Source organism: Erithacus rubecula, assembly GCF_903797595.1.
Source record: "Erithacus rubecula genome assembly, chromosome: 1".
NCBI classification, from domain to species: Eukaryota; Metazoa; Chordata; class Aves; order Passeriformes; family Muscicapidae; genus Erithacus; species Erithacus rubecula.
The window spans coordinates 24,505,299-24,517,990 of NC_136658.1; the positions used below are offsets into that span (position 1 = coordinate 24,505,299).

The 12,692-nt window shown below is 35.0% G+C and overlaps 1 protein-coding gene across 6 annotated transcripts in view; it reads left to right on the forward strand.

The window, feature by feature from the left end:
• STXBP5L (syntaxin binding protein 5L) overlaps window positions 1-12,692 on the forward strand; it is a 195,308-nt gene that overhangs the window by 134,679 nt on the left and 47,937 nt on the right. For all 6 annotated transcript variants that reach the window (XM_079305321.1, XM_079305323.1, XM_079305324.1 and 3 more), the window contains 3 exons: window positions 3,013-3,185; window positions 7,928-8,053; window positions 11,973-12,124. In XM_079305321.1, the coding sequence (XP_079161447.1) occupies window positions 3,013-3,185; window positions 7,928-8,053; window positions 11,973-12,124 (451 nt within the window). The remainder of the gene's footprint in view (window positions 1-3,012; window positions 3,186-7,927; window positions 8,054-11,972; window positions 12,125-12,692) is intronic.

Genomic DNA, 12,692 nt, shown 5'->3' on the forward strand with positions numbered 1-12,692 from the left:
AATCTGAGAGTTTGGGAACCTACTCTCTACTTCCTTTTTGCTATAGTAGTAACATACAGTGCAGCTTTCAGACATGGTTTGCTTTTAAGACTTTTTGATACAGTAATCTCTGTTGCATTTTCCTGGTCTAAAATTACTGTCTGCTGTATATTTTTATCAGTTAACATACATTGTGTACGTGCATAATGCTCTTTTTAACTGAAGTATTTAATCTCTTTCATTTCTGCTCATAAGGAGACTGAAAATGATCAGTGGGTTTAACAACACAAAAAGAGTTGATCTTTTTCTGACTTATCCTATGTTGTTTGCCTAAAGATGGAAACTATATGAAATACTAGATTATTTGTCACCTTCCCTGATTATAGTTATTTTCCTTTTCACACTATTTTAATGCACTTTAGAAAGTTCTAGTGTGGCAAAAACCTTTATTATTTTTGGCCTGTAGCCGTGTGTCATTCTGTATGGTTGGTCATTACCTCCATTTCTTCTGTTGTTTTCTACTCTTTTCTCTGCCCCGCCCCCCCCTTCCCCACCCCTGCCCCCGCCAATAATTAAGATTCCTAAATGTATCATTTCAGGAAAGGTTTAAAATTGATGAACAGTAATTTCACGTTACTGACCAGCTCATGTATAATGCTGATAAAATTACTGCATTTCAGTATTCTTGCATTCTTCCACAGCAAGTGAACCTTATCCTTTATTATCTATAATTTAATGTCTTTTTTCTCCTGTCCTGCACTTTTTTGGCTGAATTGCATCATCACTGGTATTTTTCAAAGTGTTATAATATGTGCAATTTACCCATTTCTCAGATTTCATCTGTAATTAATATGCATTTTTCTCTGAATATTAAATTATGCAATCTTGGTGATATAGTCACAGAATTCCCTGGGTTTTGTGCATCTCTGAAATGGGCCTTCTCTTTTGTTTCTGCATTTTTGCTGCTTGCATTCAAGTCTTCACTCTAAATGATGGAGTGTTTTTTAATCAAAAGTATGGACTTTGTTGGAATCTGCACCTGAATTTAGGCTGTGTGGTTTTGTCTATATTGAGACTGAGCTGGCCAATCTCAGGATTTTTATACTGCCTGGGGTGCAAAGCACTTTGTGTCCTCCCTTCTTTATCAGCCAAACTTAATATACCTTCAGTACAATCTATAAATCCCAGCATTATAAGGTCCCCATATTGGTTTGACTGCCCCGATGTCAGTATTGTAATGTTTTTACTGTGGTAAGTGGGAAGTGTGAGGCCTACTCAAAGGTTGTTCTGTGTAGCGAGGAAGTCTGCAGCTGAATATACCTTAGGGGCATAGGCTGTGCTTGGAATTTTCTCAACAGAAGTATTATTTGCATCATTTCATATCAGATTCTGGAGGCAAGGAGTATATGCATGAAATAAATTCTACTTCATATCCAACCTTGGAGTCATAGCCATGCAATTATATAAAAAGCATTTGCTGCTGTTATTTTTGTTTTCCTACCTGAATCCACTCTATCCTGTCTCAAAAGAATCTATTAAATAGACAAGACCACTTTCTCAGTGAGCAATCTTTCCTCAGTGAAGCTCTTCTTCAAAGCTCTTGAGAAGAAATATAGGAAAAAAATTGACTGTGGAAAGGGAAATCAGTAAGCTTAGTGATGAAATCCCCCAAAAATATCTTTACTCTGTGTCAAAACAAATCATTTCAACATTTCTATAACACTCCTAAGGTCTAGCAGGGACAAAAACATAAGCAAAATTCACAGTCATGTTTTTAGCCAGAATTTTTCCTTCTCTCTTCAAATACACAACAGCTAGAACTTAAAATTAATTTTAGTATTAAAAGGAATACACACAGAAAAACATTCAAAGAAGAGTGTTCTAAGCGGCAAGCAGAAGAACATACTCTTCAACAGTTATTCCAGTCCTGCATAAAGGTTAATACAGCATTATAAATTGTTTCAGTCAGCTGCAATTACTTCCAAATAAGATTTTCCTGAACTCAACATTTCATTCATTAGTTTTTGAAGGCAAATGTTGTCTGTAGTTTTCTTTAACTGATTCAGGCACAAAATATCCATGGATCTTGAAAGGAGAAAACAAAAGTGAAATTTTGAGAAAAGACTCTCCTGGTTGAACTGAATCACTTCTTCCTGAAATCGTTTGTGTTTTAGCACAATGGTTGAGAAACAGGTGATCCTTCAGTATTACCTTTATCTCACAATTCTCATGCAATTTAGTTAATTCTTTAATCTTCATTCTGGTAAAGACAATGTCTCAGTAAAAGATCACTAAGATTGAACTTGCAGTGTCTACCTCTGCAATTGCTTCTATTCCTTTCAAGGCAACAGCACTGAAATTATTGTTCAACTAGTAATCCCCAGACCTTGGCTCTTTGGGGGCTGTACCTTGGTTTTTATTGTTTTCAAAATGAGGATTTCCTTGGACAACTCATGAGGTAGAAAAAATTGTTCAGTATTTATTTACCTAGAGTTGAATGTCCTGTCCAGTTCCTCACTGGAGTCGTTCAGTTAATATTTCCTGAAATAGTGGAGAAAATTGTAGGGTGGTTTTGCCTCTTTTTCCTTTTCTAGAGAGGCCACAAGAAAAGCAAAAGGTAACTGGTTTGAATTTTGCTTTCTGGAATCCACCAAACTCATGTTCATTCTAAGGAGCATAGAGCTATCTGTCCTGTAATGTCTGATTTCCTGGCCCCCAGCTATGAACAAATGAAGCTAATATAACAATACTATTCACATTGTCATGTTTCTCCATCCTGGCTAAAACTTGTCTGGTAGAGAGTCTTGTATGAGTAAGCAGGAGGCAGAGTTGGTGATCCTTTTAGTTCCTATCTCATGCTGCTGTTACTCTGAATAAATAACAAATGATAGTATTCTTTGCCTGCAAATTATAATGATAAATGAGGGTTATTTAAAAAAAAAAAAAAAAGGCATACTGATATTTACTTGAAAGTAACAGAACTTTCAGCAACTTTCTTTATGAAATGATAACTTAGCTTTTCATTTATTTAAGTCATTAGAGGTACGACTTCAATGTGAAGTAGAGGACATCATTACTCCTGAACCAGAAACAAATCCTCCATTTACAGATGCCTCCTCCCAGCTACCTTCTTTAAAGAGCCTTTCAGGCAGTACAAATACTGTGGCATGTGAAGGAACAATGAAGGACAGTATCCCATGTCTTAGGTAAGTCCATGCTATTGTTCAAAGATATAGATCTTTCTATAAGGCATTCTTATCTGTTAGTCAATCCATCAAATTCCAAGAAAAAGAGATTAATTGTATGTATGGGATGCAAAATGAGAAGAAACCAGAATATGGAACAAACAAAATAATTAAGGCAAAATAATCAAGAAGGGATTTTTAAAAGGTGGAAGTAATTGTGAAGAATATAAACTGTTACAATAAAGGTTTAACTGTTGTTTCCAGTGTGATCTAGGAGTAAATCTTCAAGGAATTTCTGAGGATAGTTAATGAAGAAATTTCCGTAAAAGCCAACATGTGCAAAGCTTTCTTTCTTTGATAATTTGATGCAACACTTTTTTTTTTTTTTTTTTTTTGATGGAAGACCTGTATGCATTTTATGCTGTGCAAAACATGGAAACTGTATTCATACTTATGAAACAATCTTTAAAATATACAGCTATGAAACAGTCACACTATGTGGAAGTGTATATTTGTTTAATCTTTAGAAAGAAGCAAACTGTTTTAGGCTAGGATACATTGTCACTGATTTGGAGTAGATTAATATGTTCTTATTAATAAGGCGGATAATTATGGATTTAATAGTTTAAAACAAGAATTCTGTACAAACCTATAACCTGTAATTTTCCAGCAATTAGAGTGCATTGCTGGCAACGATTGCTCTCATTTTGGTGAATTCATTAATATTTTGGACTAATTGTTATTAAATCTTCTTAATGCCTCAATTATTTCAAAACCATTTAGAATGAACATTTCCTGATTTTGCAGATACTTTGGGTTGCTTGGCTTCTTAAAATGGCATTAGCATTTAAAATCAATATTGTGATATTGTTCTTGTAAAATTAACAGTATTTTTTGGCATTCTGTTCATTTGTCCACCTCATTCAGTCAGGCAATTGAACTTCAGACTTCAGTTTAAACATTAATTTGAACTGTGAAAATCAACAGAAGAGGCAGAGATCAGTTATTGAAAAAATCCAAATGTGAAATCTATTTATGATGTTGATATCAAGAAGAATGCTGATGCAGTAATTTAATCATTTCACTGACTAAAATTTTTGCTTAAGGGAATCTTACTTGATTTTTCTTCTGGGAAAGAGAGGAACTGTTGATATTGGAGGCACAAAAGTTGTAATGAACCCACAGAGGTTCCACTTGTTAGGTTTTAGAAGTTTTCTTGAATAATATCACATTAAGCTGGCCAATAGATTTTTTGTGCAGTTTTACACAAGGTAACAGTAATCTTATTTTGACTGAGAAATGATTTTTTAAAGTCAGAATAATTATAGCACTAGAACTGCTAGCACACTCCTACATTTAGGTAAAAGTATACTTATGTATGCTATTGTCCTTTACAGGAAAGACACACAAATTTCCACACTTGCCCCCCAAACCTTAGCTGGGTCCATAGACCTTGTCTGTCTAAGAACTTCTGACCTAAGCAGAATTATTGTGGTAAAATGAAAGTAGTGCTGAAACGGGGAAAAAAAAACCAGTAAAGACCAGGGTGATGCTGTTGACTTTAAATGCAAGTCCATTCAGATGGGCAGCACAACAGAATCTAAAATAGAGCAATATTAATGTAAAGCTGCAACCACATGCACATGGAGGGTGAGTGCAGAGCCTGAACTATGCACATAAAATTTTACACACATAAATAACTGGCTTCATTATGTTGATTTTCATATCTATTTATCAACATTGTTACAGCAAATGACACTCCACAGTATATAACTTTTTCTAGACAGAAGTCAGAATGACTGAATGTGTTTGTGTCTGTGAATAGCTACCAGGAAGAAAGTAATTGAAGGGACTGAAGTAATGAAAACTTGGCACTTTTCTGAAATCAAAAGTACCTGTTACTGAGAGAGGCATGCAGCAGTTTGGAATAAATACTGTTCTTGCTTTTTTCAGAAGATTTTGCAGTGAAATAGGTAGCTGTAATAACCTAAGAAACCAATGGATTTGTGATTATGTAGATAAATACTTTTGATGTAAATGCTGTTATAAAGCTGTACATAGAATGTCAGTCTTTGTTCCCAGATTTCTAGTATCATCCCAAAATTAGGTCCATCAAGGGTTTTGACAAGTAGCTTCAAATAACTCCAAAAAGATAAGGAATTCTGAATATCTTGTGAAAAAAATCCTAAACCCCAAAACTTTGCAACAATGAAATTCAGTGTAGCATAACAAGATTATGTCAAGGAAACCACTGAAAAGTCTACATTCCTTCTGCTCATACTTGTGCAGTTTGTATAGTATTCTATTATAAACACTTCAAATAAAAAGCCATCCAAAACAAGTTGCAGAACTGAATATCTGCATTACTGTTCAAGCAGTGAACAAAAGCAAATAGGTCAAACAAACAAAGCAAGTAGCTCAAAGATTCTAAAGCAGGAAGTTGTCACAGACACATGAGAATGACAACCTTAATCACAAAATCTGAAATTATTTTACTCCATTTTTATAGATTTTCACCACCTGCAGTTTATTTTATTCTTAGAGAAAATCTCTATGAAATAATATCCATTTTCATCAAAGCGGATACTCAAATTTTCAGTGAAAAATATTTAGAGGGAAAGGTGTTTGCTTTTTTCCCCTCAGGTGACAGCAGTGCAAAAGAAGATGTAGCAGATACTTCAAGTTCTCTAATTTTTTCAGTAAGCTGTTAAAGACACATTAGAAAAGTAATGCCACATTAAAAACCATGTTTTAGAAGAGCAGAATTAATTCTGCAGGTGTTGTGAGTCTTAAGGTAACTTGTTTAGAAGAAGGAAAATGTAAATGTATTTCTTTGACAGATGCTTGTTGGAGCAGCGTGCTTGCCTCTTGTGTTCTCCCACATCATAGGTTATCCATTAGAAAATATGGAGGAAAGCTCAGCTGAAAGGGCACGCGACTAAGTCCTGGTTCATGGATTTAATTTACCTGTTCTATGTTTTTCTAACATTTTTAAGAGCAGGAGTTGAAAGCTGAAAATGAGATATCAGATGGAAAGACCACCACTCTTATGCCTCTTAAAGGCTTGTCTGCAGACGTTAGAAGTTGAAGGGCTCCATCACAAAGATACTCTGAAGGACTATTTGAGAAATATTCAGCTTCTGCTTGCTGTGAAGAAAATAATACATCTTTACTGTATACAACTCTTGTCTGTAGTTCCAGTTTATCCTGGTCTCAAAGGACCCCTCTCCTTTAGCAGTCTGAGTTCACAGATGCTCACACCTTTGCTCTCAGCACGAATACTCCAGGGTAATCCAGGACTTGCATAATTAAGGTTATAAATAGCATCACTTCAGAAATGCTTGTGGATATGTATCATATGAACAAAGAAAAGGGCAAAGCTTTAGTGCCAGCAGAACCAGTCAGCAATTGCAAAACTCTGAGCAGAGGTTTGCTCTTGATAGAAAACAACAATACAAAGCTACAGCCAACTGTAGTAGTTTGAGCACTGGTTGAACTGAAGTGTCACATCTTTCCAGTGTCACAATATCCAAGCCGAGTGCCTGATTACAAATGCACATGTAAGGTCTGAAGAGTACTACAGGGAAAAGAAATAGAACAGTGAGTGTGTCAAACCGCTGTTAAGGAAATGCATTTAGAGGATAGATGAGGAATGGCTTTCTCATAAAGTAGACTGCCCTGTTTTATGCCTGTGGGAGAAGGAGTGCAATACAAGAACTCTCACAAGTAACAGGAACAGTGAAAATTCACTGAGTAGTAGGTTTTATCTGTAAATTACTACTACAGTGTGAATGTACTAATGACTAACATTAATACCTCAGAGTATTGCTATTATTGTATAATGTTTTCTTTCAGCACACCCCACATTGTTGTACCACTCAAAAAAGTACATAAAATAATCATACAGAGATATTCAGCTCTTACACTTCCCCTTAAAATGTACACCTGCTTTGCAAGTCACTGAATTTGCCATAACACAGTAGGAACATGTGTGAATAGTTATATCAGATTTGGTGTAGGAACCGTTCATTCACGTATTAGGTGATTATACTCCTAGAAATAAAACAGAACTTGTTTGCACTACATGGACAAAGAGATTTGTCAAGTCCATAAGTTTTTACTATGCTCCGCTGATGACCACTACAGAAGGATATATCTTCTCATCTTCTCGTGCCTCTGCATTTTTCTGTCATGCTTTCTTTAGGAAAAAAGTTCCAAATACACAGAAATCTCCTTTTGAAAGTCTCAAAATAAAGTTGATGACAGTGGTAATAGAGAGACGGGATCTCCAGCTTGATGCAAGCACGAAGCCATTTATTGATACACACAGCACAGTTCATATACCTTTTCAGCTATAGTGAAAGTAGCACACCAATAATATTTGTGTAAATAGGATATATTGCTTAATTGTAACTAGGTAAAATTGCTTAATCAGTGCCTCATTCCAAGCAAACCACGTATGCACGGTATTTGCATGATTCCCCAAAAAACAGTATACTAAGCACATGGTGCCAAGCACACTCTCATCTCTTACATTCCTTCTTCAGAATCCTACTTAGTCTTGCAATGTTTAAGGCCTACTATGGCTGACAAACCCATGTCAGTTGTGACAAGCTGAGCAGTGCTCACAGTTCTGCTCTCTAGCTGTATACTCACAGAAAAATATTTTAGGTTTCCCATTCAAGCTGACAATCCATAATGATGCAAAGCAGTTGTTTTTCATGGCCCAGTGTTTGTTCTTATTTTGTACCCCTTCTTCTTAGTGTTAAGGCTCGACCTGTGCGGATGCCTCCTGGCTACCAGGCAGATCTCATTATCCAGTTGGTGTGGGTGGATGGTGAGCCTCCACAACAGATTACCAGTCTTGCTGTAAACTCTGCTTATGGACTGTAAGTTACTCAGAATTAAGGTTGCATTTATTTATTTATTTATTTATTGCACGAAATTGTGTTTTTGAACTATACTTTGAAATTACACACAGACAATTAAGGTCAAAGCAAAGTATTGAAAAGATGCCATCAATAAATTCATGGAGAAAAATTATTTGAGCTGACAGAGATTGTAATATGGGATGTTAAATTGCCATTCTTGCCAATATTTTTACTAATCCTATTTAAAAGACTGAATCTTTTCACGTAATTCTTTCCATCCTTTCCAGTAAGATCTAATTGCATTTTAAATCTGTAATTTTCAAAGTTATTTTGAAAGGTTCACCGAGGTGAAATGCATTAATAGAAAATGGTGAAGTGATTAACTGTTAAATGTCATTTATCATGACATCATATCTTAGTTGGAAATTGTCTTCTGAAAGCAGTGTTTTTATGTCTGTGCTAAAGTCTGTTTGCACAAGAATCGGTGACCTGAAATTGAGAATTGAATAAGGAACATTTAGATGCTGGATGTATTCAGTATGGCAATGCAAATGAGTGTGTGGAATTGTTTCCTCAGATTCAGTTTATTTGCAAATTTTTGATTTTTTTCTCTTACTAAGAGTCACCCTGATACGTTAAAATGGTTTTCCCTGTAGGTGTTACTCCAATAAAACTATTGGCTGTAATGGGTGTTAGGTGCTGACTTCTGCTGATTTTCAGTAAGTCACTGTACTCTTTTCAGAGACTTTGGCAGTTTAATAGAGAGATTTTACATTTCTGAAAAAACATTGTATTATGGGGGTTGTTTTTCCAAGTTTTCAGACTGAATTTCTAGACCGTTTCCTAATAATGAATACTAGGAGTTTATTTTCTTTACCATACCTTGATGTGTTTGTCAGTTGTGCAAATTGTAAGGCTTTTCCTGATTTGCTCCCTTTCAGATCTCAGACCTCAGGACAACATCTGAGTAATCTCACCATTCTCTCACTTCTAAATTACTCTAATAGGTTGTGGTTCTCTTAATGATCACAGTGGTTTCCTAAACCACTGATTTGATTCAACCAAGTGCTTTAAATTGTTTTATTTGCTAGGAGCAATAATAGTTTATAAGAGAGTCTCCTTAAAAACACCATAAGCTAAGTATAAGAGTGTTTCAGAAATGAATACATGTATGAATAAAGTAGGCTCATAGCCTAAATTTAACTTTCCTACAAAATCTACCCAAGAAAAGTCTTTTTCCTTACGTTTTTTCTGCAGACTCCCCTCTCTCTTCCTTTCTTTTGTCTCTCTTAACTTTTTCCTCAGGCCTATGATAAGGCACAGACCTTTCTTTCCTCTAAATTTTTGTTTACTACTTTAATTGTTACATGTTGTCTATCTCCAAATTGTGGAAAAACCTATTCTACTTCAGCATGAAGCCTGAGAACACATAATTTTTGCCATGCTAATTGTAGAGTTATTTGGGTCATCTTTTGCCTAATACTTAATACTTTGCTTAATACTAATCAGTTTAACTAGGTTGAAGACAAAAAATGGCATATGTTCTAGAGAGCTGGTTTCCAGTATTCTTTTAATTACTGTGATTTCTGGAACTGTTTTACTGCAGCCATGAAACAGGAATAAAGTGAGATGCAAAAAAACCCTTTATTTCCAGCAAAGATGAAAGACTGTAGACACTACAAAATTTTATATAATGTATTTGGTTTACTTTTAACAGTACCAAGGCCACAAATTAAAAGTGAAAAATTAACACCTGTTTTATTTATGTTGAAATTAATCATCAAAAACTTCTTCATGTTAGTTAAGTAGAAAATAAAATTTTACAAAATGCTTCAATTACAACTGAAGAACAAGGTTAACCTAGAGGAACAAGGTTAAATAAAAATAATAATTTTGTTTTGAAGTAGGTTCTGTTGGACAGAAAGCTGTCACTGAAAATTTATTACCAGCTCATGGGGTAACAATTTTCAGCTAATTTGCATATTAATTGTCAAGACATGTCTAATGAGGATTTTTTGACATTTCTGTAAAAGATACCAACAGAATAGAGCATCACCTAGCAACTAATTCTGTTCATTGCTCAAAACTGAGAAATTCGTTTTGTATTTGATTTCATAAGGACTTGGTTGTTAGAGATTTATCTTAAGCCTTGTTAACAGTAATGGCTATCTTAATTGTTTTACCCATCCTGTGATGTGTTATTAATAAGAAATATTGGATTCTATTTTAAACTAATTTTTCGGGATTTAAGAAATATTAGATCTATGCTTGTGTGTTAAATTAGAGAAATTTAGAAAAATACAGACCAGGAAATTATACATTTTGTTAAATTGCTGACCAGGGGTGTGAATGATCACTAGGTCTTCTTCTGACTTGTGTTTTCCAAAATTAATAAATCTCAAGTTAATAATTTTCAAAGCCCAAATGGCTATTTTTTTTCCCTAAAGTATTAATAGATTGACATTTGCCTTTTTTAATCTCCACCCAGAATGCAGGGACTTATGAACACATACAATCAATCCTCTTTTAGTCTAAAACCATTACCCTTCATTCACATGATTCCTTTTCTCAGGCTCATCCAGGTCCTTCTGGATGACACTTGTCTCTCAGGCACATCTCAGCTTGGTGTTGTCTGCAAATTTACTGAAGGTGCTCTTGATTCCATTTTCACTGTCACTGGTAAAGACATTAAGCTGTACTCATCCCAGAATGGGGCCCTGAGAGACACCAATAAGGAACAAAAGGTCAATGGGGAAAAATCAGTGCATCCATAATATTTTCATAGATGCAGTACTGCAGTCAGCATTGATACTAGGGTGGTAAACACGGTGTAATAGCAACCAGTAGAATTCAAGCCACTGTTGCAGATGGTACCTTAATTTGCTAGTTTGACAGTTATGGAAAGAATATTCCATTTTTCTTTACCTACTATTTTTTGTATTTGCTATATGGAACCTTCTTTTTTTTATAATAGAAACAGTGTAAGAAAGACAGAACAGAATAAAATTTTCTAGCTACCCTGCTTACCCTCCACCTCATTACTTTTCTTTTGCATTGTTGTTTTTCCACACACAAATTCCTTTCAGATATTTTGGAGATACATTAAGAAGAGTCAGGTGGAGGTGAGTGCGCAGCTCACTTTTAGTGTGAAGTAAGTGCTAAAATATTTTGCAGTGTTTTGAAATAACCATCTTAATCACTTTTTGCATAAAATGACAGAACCTGATAGCAAGTGATTCTGAATACGGTTGAACATGATTTGGTTTTTTGGGTTTCTTTTTGGCTGTACCTGCATTCCTTTCTGTCTGGAATTTAAAATTGCATTCTGATACAGAAGGAGAGAGATATTGCTCATAAATCAAGAGCCACCATCAAAATGCATTTGCAGAAGCATTTCGGAGGGGTAGAGACTATTTTAACATGAATCTCTGCTATAGATAAGCTAACAAAGTTGGAAGGAAATTTTATAAAAGTCTTTCAGATTTGACTATTTCCACAATGCAGCCTAATATATTTCATTTGTCATTTATGTTTAGCTTTAAAATAAGTTTTTAACTTGTATTCATATTTATATTTTAATTTATATTAGTATTTTAGATAAATGCATAACCACTATTTAAGATCCACATCCTGATTTTTTAGGCTTAATTGATATCACTATTATTAGAATTATATTGTTTAGTGAAGCAATGTTTAGACATTACTGCAATGTCTTTGATACAGAAAGTTGGTAGAAGTTGCAAGTTCTGCTTTCTGGGAAGTTAATTCAGAAAACAGTTTTTGAAATTCAGGATTACGAATCTGTAAGAAATAAAAAATCTGAGCTTGAGTAGTTCCTGAGAAAAAGGTTTGTGCACTGTTCATAACAATAATTCTTATTGTTTTCAGAATTTAATTACATATTACTAACACTTTTGAGGGGTATTTCTCTTCGCAGAGTGGCTTTTGGGAACTGCAATGGTTTGGCCGTTGTGGATTTCATGCAGAAGACAGTCCTGCTGAGCATGGGCACCCTTGACCTCTATGGATCCAGTGATCCATACCAGCGCCAGCCCCGCTCACCTCGCAAAAGCAGGCAGTTTGGTGCAGGTAGGAAATAAATCATTTTCGTTATGAGCTTGATATGTTTCTTTCATTTTTTTGCCTGTGGCTTTTTCTAGTGCTTTTGGAGTGCATGACTATTTGCCGGCCAATGGAGTTTCTATAACTTGGCAAAAGAAATTTGACATGCTCTAGGTGCAGGCACTTCCTCAGAAATGAAACGTTTTATGAGGTTTTTTTCCTTTTGGGATGGAGGTTAGGAAGTAATTTCCTTAGCTGAGTCTGTAAGAAATCATAATGAGCAAAGCCATAAATTGCTTATCTGGCAGTCATTTGAAGTGCAGTTTGTATGCTATGTTCTTTCTGGTTTCAATAAGTTCATACCAATAAGTAAGACTTCAATTCAAGCTTATATGTACGTTCTGGCAGATACTATCCATTTGAATAGTCAGCTGTGTTTAGAGATGTTTAACACCTGGGAGGCATGTTATGTAGGTAACACAAGGAGCACAAATTAAGCACTTCATTAGTGAACTGAAGTTGTTAATATAAACCTACAACATCCATCTTAAAATTTTATGCTGAGAGGAACACAGTAAGTCATAACTGTAATCAT